This window comes from Helobdella robusta (genome assembly GCF_000326865.2).
Source record: "Helobdella robusta unplaced genomic scaffold HELROscaffold_32, whole genome shotgun sequence".
Taxonomy (NCBI): Eukaryota; Metazoa; Annelida; class Clitellata; order Rhynchobdellida; family Glossiphoniidae; genus Helobdella; species Helobdella robusta.
In genome coordinates, this window is record NW_008704589.1 from 872,330 (window position 1) to 896,310 (window position 23,981).

Sequence of the window (23,981 nt, forward strand, 5' to 3'; positions counted from 1 at the left end):
CAGTCAGTTCACAATCCATCCACGTATCAATACGGATGACATCATAATGCTGCTCGTTTATATAGCGCCTAATCCTCTTACATCAGGCAAACAAATACGGATATTAGCAATGCTATTTATTAGGGCGTTCGTTGAAATTTATGCCGTGGATGGCTTTTTTCCACCAACAGTAATTTTTCCACCAACATTGGTTCCCATCCATTAGTTTTTATACCGATTTACGTCTGAATTATTACTAATAACACCAGGGTATTAATATATTGCGTGTTGTTACTTGTGTTACTGTTGTTAGCGTCAACTACAACTGCTACTACTACTATTTGCTGCGTTTTTTACTACTGTTACAATTATAATTTTTAATATTAATATCACTATTACTTTTAGTATTAATACTACTAATGAGAATTTTACTGCAACTATAGTTTTACTACAATTGATACTAAAACTACAACTAATGATACTGTAATACTGTTACTGTTGCTACAACAACTACTACCGTCGCTACCACTACTTCTTTTACCGCTGCTACCACAGAATTTTTATTATTAAGGGGATGTTGATGTTAGTGTTGTCTACCACAGACGTAATGAAGAAAAAGCCGCAAGCTATGAATCCATGTACGTATGTACGTTTATGTTGGGGTACGTTTTAGTATGTTTATGAATGTTTAGATATATTTATGTATGTCTCGTTATGTCTACAAATGTTTGATGTAAGTTTATTTCATGTTATTTTCAATTTTTTAAATTATAAACGCAAATTAGACGTGAAAAATAAAAAAAACAAATTAATTTACGGAGATGAAAATATTAAAAAACACAAAAACAAAAAAATTTTTCTGAATTTGTGAATGAAGAAAATTTAAAGAAAATATAAATTAAACAAACATACCGTCAGACAGACAGTCAGACAGACAGATTGACAGACAGACAGTCAGACAGACAGATTGACAGACAGACAGTCAGACAGACAGATTAAAAGACAGAGAGACAAATAAACAAAAAGTACAAAGGAAGAGTAGCGTTAGTATGTTGGCAAGCAGGCAAGCATCCTACTATCACATACTCAATATGACTTAATACTTTATACGCATCACTGATCTTGCCCTTGTTCATAAAAATGAACTACTATTACTACCACCACTACTACTACTACTACCACTACCACTACTACTACTACTACTAACACTACCACTACTATTACTACTACTTCTTCTTCTACTACTACTACTACTACTAATACTACTATTACAATACTATTGCTACATTCAATATTTTTACTTCTAACCAATTGCAATTTGTAATCTCTAATATTTTATACTGACTAAAGTAATCTATATACTTTAACTCAACTTAATCTTATTCTTTACTGCTACTATTAATACTACTGTGAAAAAATATTTTACTGTACATATGAAGTAGCAATAGTAACATTACTATTGTTGCAGTAGTTCTTAAAACTTCAATTTTTATAACTGCTGTTTTTAGTACCGACATGAAAGGCAACATTAAAAAAAGAAAAAATAATTGAAATCTCAAAACGCAACTACCGCTACTACTATCACTGCTACTACTAATACTACTGCTGCTACTACTACTACAGCTGTGGTTATTACTACTGATACTATTGTAATACTAATACTAATGCAGCTACTACAAATACTAATACTACTGCACTACTACTCTTACAGCAGCTGCATCTGCTGCTACAGTAGATACTTCTTCAGCTACAGTTACTACTACCACCACCACTGTTCCTATTACTACTACTACTACTACTACTTTTACTGCTACTACTACTACTACTACTACTACTATGATAGTAACATAAGACTATTATTGAAAATATTCTTTGAATAAATTTTGATTTATTGAAAATTTGTTAAACTTTTATTGTTTGCGTTTTGTTTGAAATCGTTTTGTATATACTTTTGTTAACTTTATATACATTGTTATAATTATTATTATCATTATCATTTATATTAGTTTCACTAACGATATCACCATTTTATCATCATCAATTATACATCAGTATCATCATCTTTATTATTATTATTACTATTATTATTATTACTATTATTATTATTTTAACTATCGCGAATTAACTATACATTTACTAGTTATTTATTATTATGATATTATCAGTGTTAGTAATTTTCAGAAATAAAATATTAAAAAAGAAATTTAATGTCAGCCATCCAAGATGATGCTAGGAATCATAAAATTGATATTCAATAGCCAAAATGATAGGGTCTAGAGACAATTACGTTACGATATGTTCTTCAAGGATGAGACCATCCTTTTGCGTAATGTTGTTGTTGCTGCTAATGTTGTTGTTGTTGTTGATGCCATGTGCTGTTGTTATTGTCAATGTTACTTTATTAATGTGTTGTTGTTAATGTCATTTTGTTAATGTTGTTGTTAAACGTCACCTTAGTAATATCGTTTACATGAGAATACATGAGAAAATACATGAGAAAAAAATGGCGTCGAGACCGGTAAAAATAAACGAGCTCCTTTATTTTATTAATAATAATTTAAGTTTAATAGAGGAAGAATCATTTATTAATAATACTAGTGAATTTTATACTAGTGACGATATTGTTTTAGCAATTAAAACATTAAAATGTGAAATAGACTCACTAAAACTGGATAAAATGGAAAAATTTCCCTCGCGCGGGAATTCAAAACATGAAAAACTTCTGGAATGCTTGACTTTATTCAGGTATATTAAAAATAACAATTTGTTGGATAAAATAGCATTATTTTGCAGTTCTGATATAAATAAAATACCAAACACGGAAAACTGGCTGAAAATAAATTTCGACTTTGTTAACAAACAAATAAAAGAAATGTTGTTCAGTCAACAAGCTGAAATTAACAAAATGTTTTTGTCCTACACAACCGAGTTGGATAATGTAAAAAATAAACTTAACTCTCTTGTCGGCGAAAGTCGTCAAATGTCAACAACAAAAAAAAATGTCAACAACGAAATTCCAACGACAAGTAACGCGCAGCAAGATAACATTCTACAGGACAAAAATCTCTGGTCAAACAGAGTAACAACACCAGTGGAGAACTTACCGTTCAGTCTCGTACTGCGCAAAAACAAGCGTCCACGGTCAGACAACAGCAGCACCAATCGCAGTGAAACCGATAGCAACAACACCAATCGTCAAAACAACAACAGCATGAAATATTCAGAGGTTGCAAAAAAAGTTTCAAATAAAATTGTTGGAAACAAAGTCAGCAATGATTGCAAATTGAAAGCGGAGAAACAACTGATAAAAAAGTCATTTTTCATGATGAGCAACATTCAGCGATGCCACCGAGATGATGTTGTTGAATACTTGTCAACAAATGGAATCAAGGTAATTTCGTGTTTTCCTGTTGTTAAAAAGACAAATAATTCGACTGAGGGTAACAAAAACAACAATGATGATGAGCAGTCCACAATGTTCAGAGTGTGTGTCGAAAGTTGTGACGCCAGCAAGATGAAAGATCCTGACATCATTTTGAAGCACATCATCGTTCGTGAGTGGCGCTTCAACCAGAAAAAACCCGAAGAAAGTAATAATGTGAAACATGATTAGCACAAATGCAGCAAACAAAGAAAACCACCGCAAAACACTTAACAACAGGTGCCAAAAATTTGAAAATATAAACCAATTTAATAACCAATTTAAACAAATACATTACAATAATTCCAATGTAAAATCATTTGTTAATCTCATGCATATCAACATCAGAAGTTTAATACACAAGGCAGATGAGTTGTTTGATTATTTAAACAATTTTGTGTGCACATTTGACGTCGTAGCCATCACTGAAACATGGCTTAATGATAGTACAGAGGATTTGATTTGTATGAACGGTTTCAAATTCATCGGAAAAAATCGATTGAGCAAACACGGTGGAGGAGTAGGATTCTACGTAAGCAATAACTTGACCTTCAAGACAAGAGATGATTTAAACAAGTTGGGAGGTCTAGATTTTGAAACTTTCGCAATTGAATTAGAGACTGACCCTTCAACCAAAAATTTCGTCATTGTTGTATCATACAGACCACCCAGTTGCAACGCGATCTATTACCTGCAGCAATTGGAAATTATATTGCAACAAATAGACGTTGAAAACAAGCATGTTGTTATCACAGGTGATCTCAACATTGATATGAGCGACACGAACGATGATGTTAACAAAATGTATTTATGTCAACTTTTTACCTGCTACAGTTTTGATCAGTTAATAACGCTTCCAACAAGAATCAGTGTTGAAAAGCAATCAATCATCGACTGCTTTTTCACAAACTTTCCGCAACAGGTAGCGTTATGTGGTGTGCACGTTCATGATATATCGGACCATCTGCCCATCACCGCCACTATCAGTTCTTCCATTAACAAAAATAAGTCCAAATACGTAAAGAATCAACAAATCTACTCCTTTTCAAAAAGTAGAATAAACAAACTTAATGAAGCTTTATGTATCAACGATTGGTCAGATGTTTTGTTATGCAAGGATGTAAATGATGCTTTCAAACTATTCATTGACCTATTTAAAAAACTTTTCGATGACTGTTGCTTAATGGAAAATGTCAAAAAATCTAGAAATTTTCTCTGTAACAAACCATGGATTACAAAAGAATTTAGTATTTTACTCAAAAATAAAAATTCTTTATATAAAAAATTTCTCGAAAATCCAACCGGGATAAGATACACGAAATTTAAATCAATTGCCAAACGTTGCTCAAATCTCAACAATAAGCTAAAAAAACAATACTTCAGTGACTTGTTTCAACGAACAAAAAATAACAGCAAAAAAACGTGGTCGAATATTTTAAAAATAATAAATAAAAGTAAAGATGATAAAAATGAAAAGTTACTAACCTCAGATGAACAGGTTTTAGACAATCCTGAAGATGCACTTAACAAACACTTCATAAGCCTAGCTCCAAATTTGATGAAAGATTTTACGAAAAATTCTGAATGGAAGCAAACAATGCACCATAAACTTTCAAATTCCTTTTTTTGTCTTGATACCTCATTTGAAGAAGTTGTCGAGCGGCAAAAAGTTTACGACCCAAATATTCAAGTGGTGTTGATGACATTCCTTCAAAAATTGTTATTTCCACAATCAACTCAACAGCTCAAATTTTGAGTTATCTGGTAAATTTTTCATTTGCGACAGGCATATTTCCTCAATGTTTCAAAGTGGCAAAAGTAATTCCAATAGCAAAGCAGACAGGTAATACCGATATAACCAACTATCGACCTGTAGCGTTACTACCGGCCTTTTCAAAAATTATGGAAAAATTGATGTACAAAAGAATTGTCAATTTTCTTCAAAAATATAACATAATTTCAGATTCTCAATTTGGCTTCCGTGATAAACATTCAACAGAGTTGGCAATCGTGGAATTGATCCGTAAAATTGGAGTAGCTGCAGAAAATAAAAACTTTGTCGTTGGAACTTGCATCGATCTGTCAAAAGCCTTTGACTGCATCGACCACAGCATTTTGATGGAAAAGTTAAATTATTATGGAATCCGTGGAACACCCCTAAGATGGCTTAGTAACTACTTGACCGATAGGAAACAGTTTGTTAGATGGCAGAACAAAAATTCGACGATACTAACAAATAACTTTGGAGTTCCTCAGGGAAGCATATTGGGTCCACTACTGTTTGTGATCTTTATAAACGATCTTCCCAAGGCATCGAAGTTTTTTGATTTTGTTTGTTATGCCGATGACACTAATATTTTTAGTAAAGGTGAAAATATTCACGAACTTTTAAATAAAACCAATATTGCCATTAAAGAAGTGGTCAAATGGTTTCAAAACAACAAATTAACGTTGAACAACAAAAAATCTCAAATGATTATTTTTGGGCCGGTTCAGTATCTGAACTACAAAGAACCGTATAAGATTACAATTAATGGACTAGAAATAAGCGAAAGCAAATCAGTTAAATTTCTAGGTGTCCACCTTGACCAAAAATTAAGTTTTCGACACCACGTAAATTACGTATCAGGAAAAATGGCGAAAGCACTTGGCGTTATCAACAAAGTTCGATTTTACGTTCCAAGAAGAACGTTAAATATGCTCTATAACGCCATATGCGTACCGTACATCTCTTACTGCAACGTAGTCTGGGCTGGTACCTATCGCACGATCACCGATCCGATCCGATTAATAATGAAAAGGGCAGTACGGCTAGTTACATCATCAACAAAGCAATCGCACACGTTGCCATTATTTTTGTCAACGAAAAATTTGAATTTTGATCAGGTGAATGCCTACTTCACGGCTAATTTTGTCTACAAACAGCTGACAAACAAGTTACCATCAATATTCAATCATTACTACACTTGCAGCAACAACAAGAGACAAAATTACATTAGATCAAATTCATCAAAAACAAACATTCTCTTCTTCCACGTATATTGCAAAGGACCGAGAATCTGGAATTTGCTATTAAAGAACAACTTTAAAATTGACTCAATGTCTGATGTTAAATTTAGGCAGAAACTGAAAAATTTTATTTTAAACTTAAGAATTAAGTTCTGTTGATTTAGTCAAAATAATTTAGTTATATGAGGTTACATTTAACTTCTCTTTAACTTTTAGAACAATGTATATATATTTATAATTCTATATATTGCTTAAATATATAGATAACTATGTAATGTCTATCCCGTGTTTTTCTGGATAGATACCAAACATTGTTATACATAAACCATGAACCATCGTACTAACAACTAACATCTATTTTGCTAACATAGTTGAGTTTGTTAATTTACTAACAACTAACATCTAACATACCTCTCGTAGATCATTTAGGGAAAATTTTTATTATTTGCTGAAAATTTGTGTGAACATAGGACATTTCTGTTTAGGTGGCCATACTAGATGAATTTCATATAAATTCTATTATGGTCATCCTGCTTTCTTTTAATTTTCAATTTTGAGAAGCAAATAAATAATTTCGTTTCGTTTCGTTTCGTTTAAGTTTTGTAGTCAAAATTGTTGAAATTTTTAGAGTTGTTTATTTGTGTTGTTGAAGTTTGTGATTGGTTTTAATGTCATTTATATAATAATTCAACCTAACATGTTCATAGCCAATGTGATGACAACCGATAAAATTATAATTTCTACGTTCCATATCTTCATACCCATTCTTCAGTTTGTTATTTTTTTTAAACGCATCCCACTCATTATCGTTGTCGTCATCACCATCACCACGTCACCGTAATTACCATTCCCTCGTCCAACTAAAAGAAGAGGAAAAAAACTAAACCCGAAAAATTTCAAGAAAAATTTTCTTTTCTCGAATCTAATTCTTTTGAACTGTAGGACTGATTTGACATGCGCAGAAACAACGGATGTGACGTAGCACCAATAAAAGAGCACAAATAGCACAAGATATTTACATAAGTGGACATGCGAGGTGAACCATTAAATCGGAATTAAAAGCGCATAATGATATAGCCCTACATACACATGCGTTTATATAAACGTGCATATACATTAATATGCAAGTGTATATATAACTATTGTACAAACGATGTAGTACATATTTGAATTAATTTTAAAAGCACACGTAACATACATATTAACATATTAATACGCTATACATTAACATGAGTGTATATTTTAAGAAATTATTCAAAATTATCGCTAACCTATTATAGATTTATTTATATGATGAATACAATGGGATGAATACACGTTAGTATGTTTATGATCAATTAGGGTTAGGCGGTTATAGCGGGAAACAGATGATTAGTATATGTATGCGTCTGTGATCAAACGCATTTGTGAGTTATGTATGTGGCTAACTAGTACGATAATTATAACTGTGTATAAAGATGATTGGAATGTATTTGTATGTGTGTTGAGTTGTGTCTGTGTGTTTTGTATGAAAGTTAAAGTTGGCATTACGTTACTTTACAATTAAACTTAAAAAATGATTCTATATTTTAAATATCACTTCGTTAGCAAGTTTCATTTAATGTCGTTAATAAAAGCATTAATATCTTCCTATTGTTAACGTGTTATCCTCACGTTCAGATGATCTGATGTTGTTATTCTTGAAATGTTTAAATAACGGGTTGACAAATAACAGGTAGGCTTTCAGTGGAACATACAAGTTCACAGTCACATAAAAACACACAGAGACACAAAAACACGTACACATGACTAACGATATACCAAATTGTTAATCAATTTGTTATTTTATGTTTGACGTCATGATTTGGATTTAGCTTACACACAAACAAACATACAAACACACACATAACATCGCGCACAATGTTCAGTATATATGGACATTACCAGAAGAACAAGCCAGCCAGACAGAATAGCAGTTGTTGAAATTGCAAATGAAAGGCTATTTAAAAGAGATTCGTTAGGGGCCATTCTATTAACAGTGTCTTCTTGGCTTGCATCGCACTCCGCTGTGCTATCTACAAGCACATACACTTACACTCACCTACGTAAATGTTTATATGGCCTTACACACACTACACGCACACCGTCATACACTCATAACACACACAGACATACACATAACTTCACAACTTCACAACAACATAACGCACACACATACCTCTACATGCCAGAGCAGTGAAACCAATTTTTAGTAAATCTAGATTTTTTAGGGTTATTAAATTTGTAAAATGTACTTTTTTATCATTAATTTAGTTGAAATAGCAATTTTTTGATCAATTTATAAAATCTAAAAAACCTATAAACCTTCAAATAACTAATAAAAACCTAAGAATAAAATTAAAATACTTACGTTTTTAACAGCTCTTCTACATATATACAAATACATACACATAACACTCACACATGCTCTTGCAATATAAATAAAGTCGTAACTTTCTTCTGTGTATCCAATTCACTAAGGTTGCGTGGTTTTTGAAATTAGATTGAATCAAATTCGCGATTTTATTGCTTTGATATTTCACCGGGTTTTTGCTTTGTTGTTTTATATGTAATGTCCTGTTGGATGGTTGGATGTGTTTCATTTTTTTAATTTTAAAAATTTTATGTTGTCGTTTTGTTTTTCATTTCATCTCTGCCACCTTATTTCATACTCATGTAGATATGATAAAAATTATTTATACTCTAATTTGTTTTATTTACTAACGATACACACACATACACACACACACACATACATACACACACACATACACACACACGTATATAATATGCTTGCCATCACAATACAATTTTATACTGGTTGTGAAAATAGGACAAGAAAATGATTTTTTAACTACGTTGAAATTATAAAATAGAAAATAGTTAGTTATATAAAAATAAAAAAAAACAACAAAATGAACAAACCAGAAACTAAATTTGGAATGAAGGAAAGGAGCGGAATGAAAGTTAAGCAAAGGATAAATAAATGGGAATATAAGAGAAAGCAAGAGCCGTGCTAGTAGTAACGATGCTTCTTCGAAATGATAACACATGATGCCAACTTTTTCATACTCATTCAGCATTCTATGATTGTTTCTATCTGTCTTGGTATGTGTGTGTGTGTGTGTTTATGAGAGTGTATGTATGATTGTGTGTGTTGTCTATGCTGTTTAGTTTTTTTTCCTTTTGTGTTTTTTTAAGGTTAATTATCTGCAAGTGGTATTTGGACTATAGAAAATTAAAATTAGATTTTTGAAAAAATTTTTCATCAAACGTGAAATTTCTTACAGTAAATGTCATCGTCAATTGTCTTTAAAAATTAAATATAGCAGTAAGAGGCTCCGCTTTGGAGGTATTACAATCCTAGGACGAGATGCTAACCGACGTGTTAGACCGACGCCATGGAAACAAATATACTGAAGACCTCTACTTAACACAGCTCGGCAAAAACAAGGTAAACTGCTCAACAACTAACACAAGACAGAGAGAGACAAATCCTGCTGGCGTACCCAGGAATTTAGGGACAGAAGGGCAACAAAAGCATTTATTCAAACCCTACAAGACCCTGATATGAGATATGAAAATATCAAAAATAAAAACACTTAAAGGAATCCTAAATCACTATATGACACTGGAATCTCCAAAGCCAATGTTGAAGAAAGGCACAATAATACGGCAAATCTATGAAGGGAATGATTGTCGAAGGATTGTCTCAAAACCAGACAAAAAATTCGCAAAATGCTGGAACTGTAGAAAAAAGAGCATGTCAGAAAGTATTGTAAGAGGCCCCAAAAAAGTAACGCCTATCGAGGGAACGATGCGAGAAAGACCGACTCTCGAATAAATGCCAGTCCCAGGTCCGCAGTTAATGCCAACCCTACCGGACCAAGGTTAGCCGGAAAAAAAAACGTCTCCAGCAGTATTGTTCATATTCCGAAGCTGCATCGTTTGGGTGGAAGAAAAGATAGATCTTACGTAAATGCCTGATTGCCTTCAATACAGGAGCAAAGAGAGAAAGAGAGAATAATTGTTATAAAGTTTTTCATTTTTTTATGAATTTCATTCGATCCATCACTGATCTTACAAGCGTAATTTTTCAATCAATCATAATTTTTATTTTGCCTTCGCGCCAGTTCATTATTATTTTTATTTATATTCTTTATTATTATCCTTTTTATTTTCTGTTGTTTTTGTTGTTTCCTCCAGTTCAATGTTGATGTTGTCAATACTTTTTTATATCGTTAGTTAGGACTTCTCAGAATGTCTCGGATTTTTGCCTGCACTAGATATTTTATATTGTAATAAATTAAATTATTTTGGAATTGTCAATGTTATTTTATTTGAAATACTAATAATTAACTACTAGTATTTAAAAAAAATTATAGTAAGAATCATAATTTAAATTGTGAAAAAGTGTATTATTATTATTATTATTATTATTATTATTATTATTATTATTATTATTATTATTATTATTATTATTATTGCGTTTCTCATTTGTTACCATTCTATGAAATTTTTTTTGTTCTGATTAATTTAGCCGGGAGCACTGTATGATCAGCACATTGTTATTTCACTCTCCAATTCCACCCTTTCTGTTTTTTTCCTTTTTTCAATTTCTTCATCTTCCAACATTTTCTTCAATTTTTTCTTCTCATAAATTTCATTCGTTCTTCAACATCTTCCGTACCGCTACCATTCTTCATTAAATCTTCCACACTTTTCATTATTCAACTTTTAATTTATTCCTTTATTTGTACTCGCGTGTTAGCTTATTTATTTTAAATTTTTATCCAAAATGTCGATAAAAATTTATTGAGATATTAAATAACTTCACCATAACTTTCTTATACCGTGTCTGACTGTGATATCATTCTTTCTAAAAAAATACATAAAAAATATATTTTTTATTCATCTACTTTATAAACTTTTTCTGTAACTTAACTACAAAAACTCAACGTATCTGAGATTTTTCCTTTGGCGCGGACGAAATTGATAAACTCACTCTGAATGCAAAATCATTGGAAGAGCTTTATATTGCCTGGGTGCTTCTTTGCTTTAAAACCATATTTGTATGCAACTGCTCGTTTCATCTTTCTTATGTGTTTTTATTTTCAATTCTAAGTGAATCAAAATATTTTGAAATTAATAAACACACACGATAGAAAATGATTGAAAGATATTTGCAGCACACCATATAAACTTAGGAGTAAGTAAGAGTATAGTTGATGAATTATGTTTCAATGTTATTTGCATTTCTTCCTGTTATGTCTTCAGACACGTAATGCGGTTTCATCAAATTTAATTAGTTCTTAGCTATAGAGTACAAATTATTTTTAAACAAATAAAAAATGAAAAAGATAGCTTGTAAACTATTTATTTATATATTTAAAATAGATAAACGAAAATTATTTTAATTTAATTGTTACAGGTTATTATATCCTATTCAATATTTATACTCATAATATTCATATCTATACGAATTTATTTCATTAAACCAAAACTTCTATGAAAAAAAAAATTGTTTTTATTTTCATTTGCTCAATGGATCTCTCAAAAACATTTTTCAACTTTTATTGACCATTAAAATGATTTTATGTTCATTAGATTTTGAGTTCCCACTGGCCTGAGACTTATGAAGCATTCAGACACGCTTCATACACACATTCACTTTTCTCTTGCATGTTTACATTCCATATGTCATTCCCAGATACATACATGCATACGGACAAGCGCTGTATTGCGTGTTTATCCTGATTAACGCACACACGCACATGCACGCACGCACACGCACAAAAATTTATACACAAGCAATCACAAATATAAACAAAAGTGAAGAATGTTTACAGATTATTATATTTGAAAATGAAAAAAAAAAAAAAATATAATTTTTTATATATCTACTGCCACACATTAATTCATCATTTAAGTACTACAAATAATAATAAAAATAGTAATAATAATAATAATAATTATTATTATTATTATTTTTAAAAAATCAAGCCCCATGATGTTTGGTGAAAAATTCATTTCGCTATCATTCATTTTCAGACGCGTGTTTATCTCTTAATTTAAATACATTACGCCTGTGCATTACATAGCGCATTGTTTGAATATAAATATATAACATTATAATTTGTGTGCACGTTCGTATGTATACTGTGTACAAGTTTGTACATGTTTGTATTTGTTTGTTTGTATTGTGTTAAATACATACAAACATGTTTGTACATGTTTGTATGTATTTAAATATGTTACATGCAAATATGTGCGCGTATATATAATGATATATGAATGATAATGTTGGCTTAATTTAATAAAAAGGTATGTATGGACAAATATACATATATTAAGGTTTTTTATGTGGACACACCACGCACATTAACAAAAATGAAGGCAAGCACATACGCGCAGAAGACACGCATGTTTGTTAAAATGTTTCAGATTTGAAATACGAGCTTACGCGAGACCTGCATCTTCTTGCGGCATATTTCATTTTCAAGTTCATTTTTAAATTAATAAATATGAATGACATCTTGGCATCGAGCAAACAGGAACGTGCAAACACACACACTCACGCACACGCACACACACAACATGAGAAGGACACGCAAACACACGTGCAATCAACCAGACTGACGTAGGGACAAGTAATTCAGCAAACGTATCTGTGTGTGCTACCGAATGAACGTGCACACATGTCACTAATGTTTGCATACAATGTAATAACAAATGCACAACATACATACACACACAATATATGCACGCCCACATGAAAACAACAAACAAGTGCTCAAAGCGGCTACAAAATAAAAATGTATTAAACACACAACAAAAAATATTGAATACGTTGAAACATGCACAATAAACATTACAGACAGACACACAAACACACACACACACGCACACATAAACATGATCGTAAAATCATGCGCTAACACGATGAACGTATTGAGCGTCACGTAAAGGAAATATTTTAACAAAAATTTGCGTTTCAGGGCTTAAAATATTTGAATTTGAAGAAGAAGAGCATTTATACGCAAGTAGGCTGCTTGTCTTCTTTCTTTCTCAGCTTTATAAAAATTTATCAAAACATGAAATTGATTATGCCATTAATCAAAATATTTTACTGAAAAATGAACCAGCACTGAAACACTCCTACGTATTTTTTCTTGGTGACTGCGTGATGAAATGAAGCAGCTTTTTGATAGGTTAGGTATGTTTCGTACTTAACTTAATAAAAGTGTTCTTCTCAAAACTTTCGATATATACACAAATAAAATTGTTATATATAAAAAAAAAATAATGAAATTAACAAATGGCACAGATTCAATATTATTTTCCTTCATAACAAGTTTTTCCTTATATATTGTTATTATTCATAAATGAATTTATTGATTTTTCAACAGGATTCGAAAATTTTTTTTAATTAATCATTGATTATTAAATTAATTAATTAGTTTAATTATTGTTAATTGTTTTAAATAATTAATTTCACAAAAAAATTTCTAAACAAATCCTTTGTGAGTTTTACGTTGATTGAAAAAATGTCGAAAGTTTGCACTATGTTTGATGCTGTGATGGATGGATTGTAATGAATGAGTGAGTGAATCAAAGAATAAATGAATGAATTAATGAGTGAATGAATGAACAAATGATTTACTTAAAAAACGACTGACTGAGTCTATAAACAAATGATTGAATGAATGTTTGACTGAATGAATGATTAAAAGAATGAACGAATGAATAAATTGATTGATGAAATGAATGAAAAAAACTAGCGAACGTTTCTTTAGCAACGGATCATAAGTTGTCGGCAATAATGTGCAATGTTGTTTCAATGTTTTTAATGTCTCTCTCAGACGTTTTTCTATGAGGAATTGATTTTTGTTCGGAGATTCAATTTATTGAGTAGAATATGTTTTCATTTATTATTCGAAGTAGTTTTAATTGAAACGAGCACGTATTTTCTAAAAACCTAAAACAAAATATCTGAAAAACTTAACTGTTGGCTGCTGACACGCATAAGTCTCTTAATGGGGTTCAGCAATTTAGATTTATAATTAATTTTTATTTTTAATTTCTGTGTTATCATATTATATAATATAATATATCATGTAATATATAATATAATAATAATATAATATATCATATCATATCATCATATCATATAATATTATCATTAATTGTGTAAAAGTTGAACTGTATGAGTAAGGCATTTATATATTGCTTCTTAGATTCAAAACATGTAGTGTGCCATTCATTTATTTGCAACTGAGTGACTTGTTGCTAGGCTGTTGCTTGACTGTTGCTAAGCTGTCAAATAACGGCCCGAACAGCGAAAAAGATGGATTGCCAGCGGTTGGAATGTTACAACGCTAACATTGTTGTACGTTCTATATTAGAAGGTTATGTATTTCTGTTTGGCTAGAATCCATCTTGAATCTTTTGATATTTGATGTTTGAATATATAAAACAGTAGACAAGCACATTTCCTCTAAAACAAGACAGGCTACTTATTATTATTATGAATAAATCTCCATCTAAATCTCCAGTTCGATTTTTCGTGTATTTAATACGGTCTAAAAACTTTTAAATTTTTGAATCTAACTTAAATCTGAATTAAAACTAATTGCAGCAGTATTTACGGTGGGAGTAGCCTCGTGCTATTAGTATATATCAAATGAACAAAAATCGCACACACATTTCGTTTTTTTTAAACCGTGCTCTAAAGAGAACCTGTCAAGCCAGAGCAAACATGAGCGAGCAGTGACAAGTCGAAAAGAAAATAAAAAATTGTTTTTAAAAGAAAATTAATCATTTTGTTTATTTAATAGAATGTCACGCCGGTGTTACTTATATCCCAGAAAAGCAGTCCATTCAAAATTTATGCCTGCACTGCTGGGGTGTGCGGTCGTGCATGTGCTAACGTTAGTGCGCGTGTGTAAGTGAAATTTACGAGTGCACGTTTCAGCGTATGTTATAGATAAATTTGTGTGCGCGCATATATATATTTATATATATATTATTAGATATATATTGAAAATAGTGTATGTGTGATTGCATTTTTAGTATCACACCATAAGACATTTTGCATAATTACATGAGCATTACATGAGCATTTTTTCTCATTACTTTTCATGAGTATTTTTGAGTATTTTAGTAATTTTAAGCTGTAAAATGTACCGCAAAGTCTATATGTGTTTAAATTTTCGCATAAACACGTACACATGCATGCATGCATAAAACCGCTTGTAGCGGCAACAGAATGTGTTGCTTGCTTACCATAAATTTGTTTATTTAATGGATTATCTCGGAGTGAGTAATTATTTGTAATCGTGTCCATAAGTGCATACATATGTTTGTGTGTGTTTGTGTGTATGTGTGTGTGTGTGTGTATGTGTGTGTGGCGTGTATCTCAGTCAGAGTATGTTTAAGCCAGTGATAGGAATGTTTATGTATCTTACTGTGTTTTTGTGTGCGTATGATTGTCAGCTTGTTTGTTTCTCTATTGCTAAATGTTGGTTGATTGATGCCTGACATCGTTCGTTATATATGAATTGCTTCTATATAACTCGCGCGACGATCAATCAATTTCCAATAATAATTATTACCCGTAAAGGTCATTCTTTCGAAACATGAACATTTTTTTATTGATATTATTTTTTTTCAACAACAACAACATTGCAGTCTTTCGCAGTGACGTCAACATCATCTTCCTCACCATATCAATCACTGAGATCATATCTTATGCATGCACCCCTGACCCCAATATATTACAATGATTGTCGATGTCTTTATTGAAACTACCTTGTATATCATTATTGAATAAGGAAATCTCTAAAACCTAATGTTCATCAATTAGTAGATGCAATTTCTTAAAATTTAATTAATTCAGCAGGTATTCAGAATTGTATCTCCTTAGGTAGTTGTCCGTTACACCTATATTTGCTTTAATTATATATTTTTACAATTCATCTCTTATAATCAATTCTCCATGTTAAACGTTTAAAGATATAATATCACAAATTCAATGAACAAAATGACAATCATAGTAGCGAATATATGAAAAAATGTTAGTTTTTAAACCACTGAGTTATAAATTGACTATAAAAACATTAAGGGTCAGTTGCGGCATCTAGTGAATTAGCTTTTAAAAATCTACAAAACAAGGTTAGTTAACACGTTTCGAGATATGAAACAGAAAAATTACCGCAAACAGCTTTATTATAGGTACTTTTGATCAGCCTGTGTTAATTAATGTCTCTAATTAATGTACATATATATGCAGATATATACACCGTACATGTACGGTCATATAGTAATATAGTTAATGTTGTATTTCAGGATGTGAGCTAATCTAATGATGCTATATTCAGTTTAATGTTTGTTATATGTGAGCATGGTGAATGTTTATTAAATATGCTCATTTATGTTCTTAATCGTTTTAACCACGTATTTTTTACTATTAAAACCTTTATTTGAGTGTATTTTTTTGTTCGCACATTCAAATGTGAATTTGAAAGCATTGTAATTAATTTTTGCTATGTAGGTTCATTTTTAAATCAAAATTATGTTCACTTTTTGATTTGAAATTTTTTAAATCCCAGCAAAAACAATTCTGCAATTGTTCTGAAGTAAAGGCCGTTATTTAAAAGAAGTGGAACAATGTCTTGCATCGCTAGGTTGGTTGATTTTTTTATGTTACTTTAAAAAATGGTTAAAATATTACTTGAGACACACACTCAATCTCAGCATTTGGCATTGCCATTGTCTGACTCTGGACAGGACTGATCTTTCCTTTAAAGTTTAACTGTTCTGTTACTGACTGATGATACACGATATGATTATCTGGTGATATGACATGATATATGATATGATATATGATTATGATATGATATGAGGATCACCATGTGATATGATGATGGTGATGTGTTATACATGCTGTTCTGTTAGGAGTTTGTTTAGAGGTCCATCTCATTTTATTTTAGTTGATTTTATTATTAATTTTATATTATATATTTATTCAATTTATTGCTCTTCCTTGTGGCATTTGTTTTTGTGTTTTATGCCATTAGTTAAAAAATGGAAATAATAAATACATCTACAATTCTACATCATTTAAATTACATTACAATATTACACTGATTACAAACTTAATACTTAAGAGCTATATAAATATGAAATGCAACAGCATTTTCTGTGATAACAATAACATATCTAATAAGTTTAAAAAAAATAAAAGCATGGTTCCAAAACGACTTTTCTTCTAGCTTTTAATCTTGTTCTCCTTTTTTTTTTATCTATTTCTATATCTTTAAACTTCAGGCTCATTGGAATAGAATCTATCTTATAAATTTAAAATCTATATTCTGTTCATTGTCTTTTTAATATTGTTAAGAACTATTTCACATTGAAATTAAAAATTGTAAAATTATTTCTATTCACTTGTCTATATAGCTTTTCTAATGTTATATATATACTTTTACAACAACAACAACAACACACGTTTAGACGACATTTTCCCCGAGATCGGGGGTTGCCGTTTGGCTACCTATGATGAAACCGAAATACCCCTCGACGCCATCCACATCTGGCACTCGCCTCAGTATCACGCAACCCCGCTTTCACCCTGTCCTTCTCCACCTGCTCTCTCCATCCCAATCGCGGACGACCCCTTCCTACCACTCCTTCAACTTCGAACTCCAACGCTCGCCTAATCCCGACCCTTTCATCCCTTCTCAACACATGTCCATACCACCGCAATCTCGATCTCCTTATCAATGTCACAATGTCCTCATTCAGTTCCATCATTGACATCAGCTCTGTACTACTCCTCCTATCCTTCACTTTAACCCCACACATCATCCTCGCCATAGCTCTTTCAGCCCTCTGCAGAACACTTTCCTCCTCTCTCCTCAACACCCAAGTTTCACCACCATATACTATCGCTGCTCTCACACATGCTTTATATACCCTCCCTTTCATCTTCACTGACCATTTCTTTCCACACAATACCCCACCCAGTTCCCTAAATTTCATCCATCCTACACGAACTCTAGCCGTAACTGCGCTCAAACATCCTCCATCCGCGTTCAGCTTATCCCCTAAGTAAACAAAGCTTTCCACTCTTTCAATACCACTACTCCACCCCGTCCTTGCGTCCGTCCTATTAATCACACCATGAACACATTTCTTACATTTGAACGTGCCTTCCACTTTTTTCAGTGCCCCCCTCACACCACTACATCTCTTATGCACCCATTTCTGACATCCTATACACAATACCAAGTTAGCCTTCACTTTCCTGTCACATACCCCACAGGGGTCTATTTTACTTATCACTCGCTCCCCACCTTCCCCACTCACCATTACCTTCGTCTTACCAATATTAACTTTTAACCCTTTCTTTTCAATAACACTTTTCCATCTGTCAAATTTTAACTGCAATTCTTCCATGCTATCAGCCATCAAGACTAAATCGTCTGCATACAAAATCTCAAATAACAACCCCTCCATTATGTTTCCACACACAACATCCATCACAATTGCAAACAGAAACGGTGATAACACTGATCCTTGATGCTCTCCTACCTTAACACTAAAAGCGTCCGACATCCCCCTTCCAACCCTCACCTTTGTCTTTGCCCCTTCATACAGCTGCATCACAGCTTTAACAAGTCTCTCATTCATTCCTTTCTTCCTCAACGCCCATTCAATGACCTTCCTCGGTACTCGATCAAAAGCCTTTTCTAGATCCACAAAACACATGTACAATCTTCGTTTCTTCTTTCTATAATTCTCCTGCAACATTCTCACCATGAACAACGCATCCACCGTTCCCCTACCAGGCATAAACCCACACTGCATTTCATTAACTGTCACCATATTTCTCAACCTCCTCTCAAGCACCCTCTCCACTACCTTTATTCCGTGCTCTAGCAATTTCACACCCCTATATGACCCACAATCTTTCACATCTCCTTTGCCCTTATACAACGGCACCAACACACTGTGTCGCCAATCCTCAGGTATACCTTCACCATCAAACATACTGTTAGCAATTCTCATCATAACTTCAATTCCTATCACCCCACTCGCTTTTATATGTTCTGCCGCCACTTCCGAAACCCCTGTCGCCTTACCTAGTTTCATTTCTCTAACTGCTCTCTCTACTTCCTCCATCGTCACCTTCTCTATAGGTCCGTGTGTGACCGCGGATTCTACATCTCCATCCCACTCATTCTCTTCATTCATCAACATTTCCATATGAGCTTTCCACGCCTGAGCTTTTTCCTCCTCATCTATGCACAACTTGCCAGATCCATCCCAAACACATCCATTCCCTATAACATCTTTCCTATCCCTTATTGACTGCTTTGCTACTTTGAACATTTTCCTCGAACTCACATCAAATTCCATTTCCTTCATTAACCTATCTGATGCTTTCGTCATTGCAGTTGCCACTGCCTGTTTTGCAACCTTCTTGGCCTTCCTATACTCAAACTCCGCTTCCTCCGTCATGTCCCTTCTCCATACCCTAAACCTCTCCTTCTTGACTTCCAAAACCCTTCTTATATCTTCATCCCACCACCACGTCTCACCATGCCTACACTTTCCTTTCGTCCATCCACATACTTTATCTGCCGTAGCCAACACACAGTCCCTGTATCTCTCCCAAACATCTCCATCCTTACCACTCTCCCAATTTTCAGTCACCTTCACTTCAAATGCCTTCCTCACCTCTGCATCCTGCAACTTCCATATCTTTCTCTTTGCCACAAACTTATCCTTCTTTCTCCTCCCCATTTCTTTTGATGTCACATCCATCACAACCATACTTATGCTGCAGCATACCAGGTATCGCCTTCACATTCTTCACATACTTCCTATGTTTGGCCCTTACCAATATATAGTCTATCATCGACCTATGCTCCCCTGACCTATATGTAATCAATCGCGCTGGTTCCCTTGTAAACCAGGTATGTTATATATACACTTTTTTTTTTTTTATATATATACACTTTTTTTTATATATACACTTTTTTTTATATATACACTTTTTTTTTATATATACACTTTTTTTTTTATATATGCACTTTTAATCATATTAATTTAATTTATTAATTCCATTTTATACATTTAGTTAATTTATAATTTTAATTAATAAATGTAGTAATAAAAGTTAAATTTTTATAAATCACTTTGGCATTTAATAGATTTTGATAGCACTTAGAATTTGATAGCATGATTTTTAATTGAATTTCTATTCCTATACAATCTTCATTTTTGATCTGATGTTATATAAGAATGAATTTTAGTTACTTTTTTTAAAAGTAATTAATTAAATGATTGCATTAATAAAAGGTGTGCGTGTTGTATACAGTTAAGTGTTGAATTGTAGTGTAAACATTTTAATATATACTAGAACATTACATCCACACACACACACACGCACTCACACACACACACACGAACACACGCACATGTATCATTTGAAAAATATTTAAGAACGATCTAAGATTACTGTGAGAGTAATACCAACCTCGTGTATGTTGATGCTATGAAAACAGACTAAATTGTTTCAAAATACAACCCCATTTTCCCTTTTTTCTTTATTTCATCAGTTTCTTATTTGCATCACTTAATCTTTAAAACTGATTGCTCTACTCTGAGTGAATTGTGGTTTTTTTTGAAATGATTAAACAAAGACATATGTTAAATGGTAATTAATAAGTAAATAAATGCTAACATATTCCATTTTTGTGAAACGAACAAATACTAAACATATAAAATATAAGTAAAATTAGTTTCAAATACGTTGTTTAGCTACTATTGCATAAGAAACAAGTGAAGTTTTATTAGAAATACATGCGTAGTTTATAATTTGTTTTTAAGCAGACACTGAACATGTGAGGTTGGGTTGATATGTCTCAGTCCTATTTTTGTGTTATTAAGACGAGTTTGCTTACAAGCCAGCGTTCATTTTAGCTAACATCAACTTAGTTAAATAACATAGGTTTGTTTTTTATTTTTATATCAGTAGCAGATCTGGTGGTATAATGAAAATTGAAAATTTTACAAAAAAATGGTAAGTTTTACGTTTCAATGATATTTTTTTGTGTTTTTTAAAGGTCGCAGATCGGGAGTTACGCTTAATGTGAAAACAATCCATCAGAAACAAAACGGTCGGGAATGAGAGAGAGAAAGAGAGAGAGAGAGAGGAGAGAGAGAGAGAGAGAGAGAGAGAGAGAGAGAGAGAGAGAGTCGTAAATGAGGAGGTCGCTGGAGAAGAGTATTACTGTATGTATCATTTCTAGTTTAAATTTTTTTTATTTCGTCGCATCAATTCAGGCAAAGTAAAAAATGTATGATTGAAATGACGCGAATGTTGAATGTGATAAATTGTTTTTGTGACTGGCTACCATTGTTTTAATAAAATAAAAAAAAATAAATTCTATATATTTGTTTCACATGTAAATATAACATAATTTATTTCAGATGAAATAATATTTTAATTTATGTCAAAAAGCAAATTGCATGCGCAAAATTGATATGCTTAGTATAATTATGTATGTGTGTGTATTGCATTTGTGTATGTATGTAAATGTAACCACATTTATGTATTTATTTCATATCTATGATATTCAATATCTTTGATATATGTTTGATCTTTGTTTGGGTTTCGATAAATGTGCTGCGATAAATGTGCTGCACCACGTGATTGACATATTTTATAATTTATTTGATTTATGAGTTTCGTATGAATAAGCCTGTAATTGATTACTGTTTTACAGGTATGTTTTCTTTAATTTATATCTCTGTATTATTTTATATTATTTGATTATATGACATTTAATTTGTTTGAATAAACTGTTTTACAGATTAATAAATCAGGTTTATTTAGAAACAATCTTACAAATCAATTACAAGTTATATTCCAAAAAAAAAAAAGAGAAAGAAAGAAAGAAAGAGAAGATGTCTTCAGATAAGTTATTTTTTTATATTATAAAAAGAAACGATAATTTCGAATTGACGGCTTTGTCAGAAAATAAATTAGCGTGGTATAATTTGCCCGATGATTATAAAGATTTGGCTGAACATAAAGTTTTATGCTCAAAGCGAGTGATAAAAAATACAATTATGACAATAAAACCGATTAATGGTTACCGCAAAATTGGCATAACGATTGATGACGAATTAAGAAAAGAATATTATGACGAAGACGGCAATTTATGCTTTTTAAACATGCCACTAGAAGAAGCTAATATAAGTAATGAACACGTGGTTGAAGATAAATCAGATGAGAAAAATTTTTTAATCGAAAAAATTAAAGAATTGGAAGCGAAATTAAATTTAGATAATAAATTTAAATTGCATGATGTTGAAAAAAGGTTTATTTTAGACAAATTTAATAAAAGTCAAAATGTTAACGATTGGCTAGGAAAATTTGAAAACGAGTGTATAAGACACAAAATATTCGACGCTACCAATATGATAGAAGCACTTCGATTTTTTTTATCGGGTTCAGCAGAAAATTGGTACGACGCAAATATAATAAAAATTGGTTTAACTAATTGGTCAGAATGGAGAGCATCGTTTCTCACAGTATTTGCTGATAAAGGTTGGAAAAAAATAAGAACGGCATACAATTTTAAATATCTAGGCGGTTCACTAATAGATTATGCTTTAGCCAAGGAAAGCTTATGTTTAGAAGCTGAATTAAACGCCACTACGATATCAAGAATAAATATGATCGTCATCGGCTTACCACTAGAAATTCAGAACCAACTTGACCGTGAAGAAATCACAACGATTGAAAAATTGTACAGAAAATTGCGAAGACTCGAGGAAAGCATTCACATAAAACAAAGATTCCGAAACAATTCTTCAGACAAAGAAAATACAATCAAAACAAATGCGTATATACAAAAGAACAATGCAGATACTAAAATTAAGTCAGAAAACCAAAAAGCAAGATATGGAATTCATTCTTTGAATAATGAAACTATAAATAAGTCAAATTTTGCTACATCAGAAAAAAATATTTATCCAAAAATAAAGTCAAATTTTAATACATCAGAAAAAAATATTGATCCAAGAATTAAGAAACCATGTTTTATATGTGAAGAACTAGGTTGGAAAAATCGATATCATCCAACTAACGAATGCAGGAACAGAAGTCTTTATTCATCAAAGAAAGAAATTAATTTACACAACAACAATTATTCACAAAATGAAGAAGCAGAAATGATGAACATCGAAATTGATAAGAATTCTTTAAACTAGATGGCCCGGAGAAATTGAATGCATTGATAAGAGTGAATGTTCTTATAGATAATAAATTAAAAGTGAAAGCAGTTTACGACAGTGGCTCAAATATAAGTTTAATAAACCAGAAAATCATAGATGTTTTAAAACTTGGGTTAATGAATAATAAAAGTGCATTTAAAACTATCAGTGGATTCAATTTCAGTTCGGCCCGGGCAAATGTAATTCTGAAAATAGGTAATCTAACTAATAATTTAAAAACTTATGTAGTCAAAAATAACAA

At 31.8% G+C, this 23,981-nt stretch overlaps 3 protein-coding genes across 3 annotated transcripts; all 3 read left to right on the forward strand.

The window, feature by feature from the left end:
• Positions 1 to 2,482: 2,482 nt before the first annotated feature.
• On the forward strand, positions 2,483 to 3,592 carry HELRODRAFT_175099 (hypothetical protein; the record flags this gene model as incomplete). The annotated part of the gene is made up of 1 exon (XM_009022536.1): positions 2,483 to 3,592. The coding sequence occupies one exon, from the start codon at positions 2,483 to 2,485 to the stop codon at positions 3,590 to 3,592; it is 1,110 nt and encodes a 369-aa protein (XP_009020784.1).
• A 139-nt stretch (positions 3,593 to 3,731) lies between these two features.
• HELRODRAFT_175100 (hypothetical protein) lies at positions 3,732 to 6,568 on the forward strand (the record flags this gene model as incomplete). Its single annotated transcript, XM_009022537.1, has 4 exons — positions 3,732 to 5,095; positions 5,145 to 5,209; positions 6,030 to 6,205; positions 6,287 to 6,568. The coding sequence occupies 4 exons, from the start codon at positions 3,732 to 3,734 to the stop codon at positions 6,566 to 6,568; spliced, it is 1,887 nt and encodes a 628-aa protein (XP_009020785.1).
• Positions 6,569 to 22,405: 15,837 nt separating this feature from the next.
• HELRODRAFT_175101 (hypothetical protein) lies at positions 22,406 to 23,716 on the forward strand (the record flags this gene model as incomplete). The annotated part of the gene is made up of 1 exon (XM_009022538.1): positions 22,406 to 23,716. One exon carries the CDS (start codon positions 22,406 to 22,408, stop codon positions 23,714 to 23,716), a length of 1,311 nt encoding a protein of 436 aa, XP_009020786.1.
• Between the last annotated feature and the right edge of the window lie 265 nt (positions 23,717 to 23,981).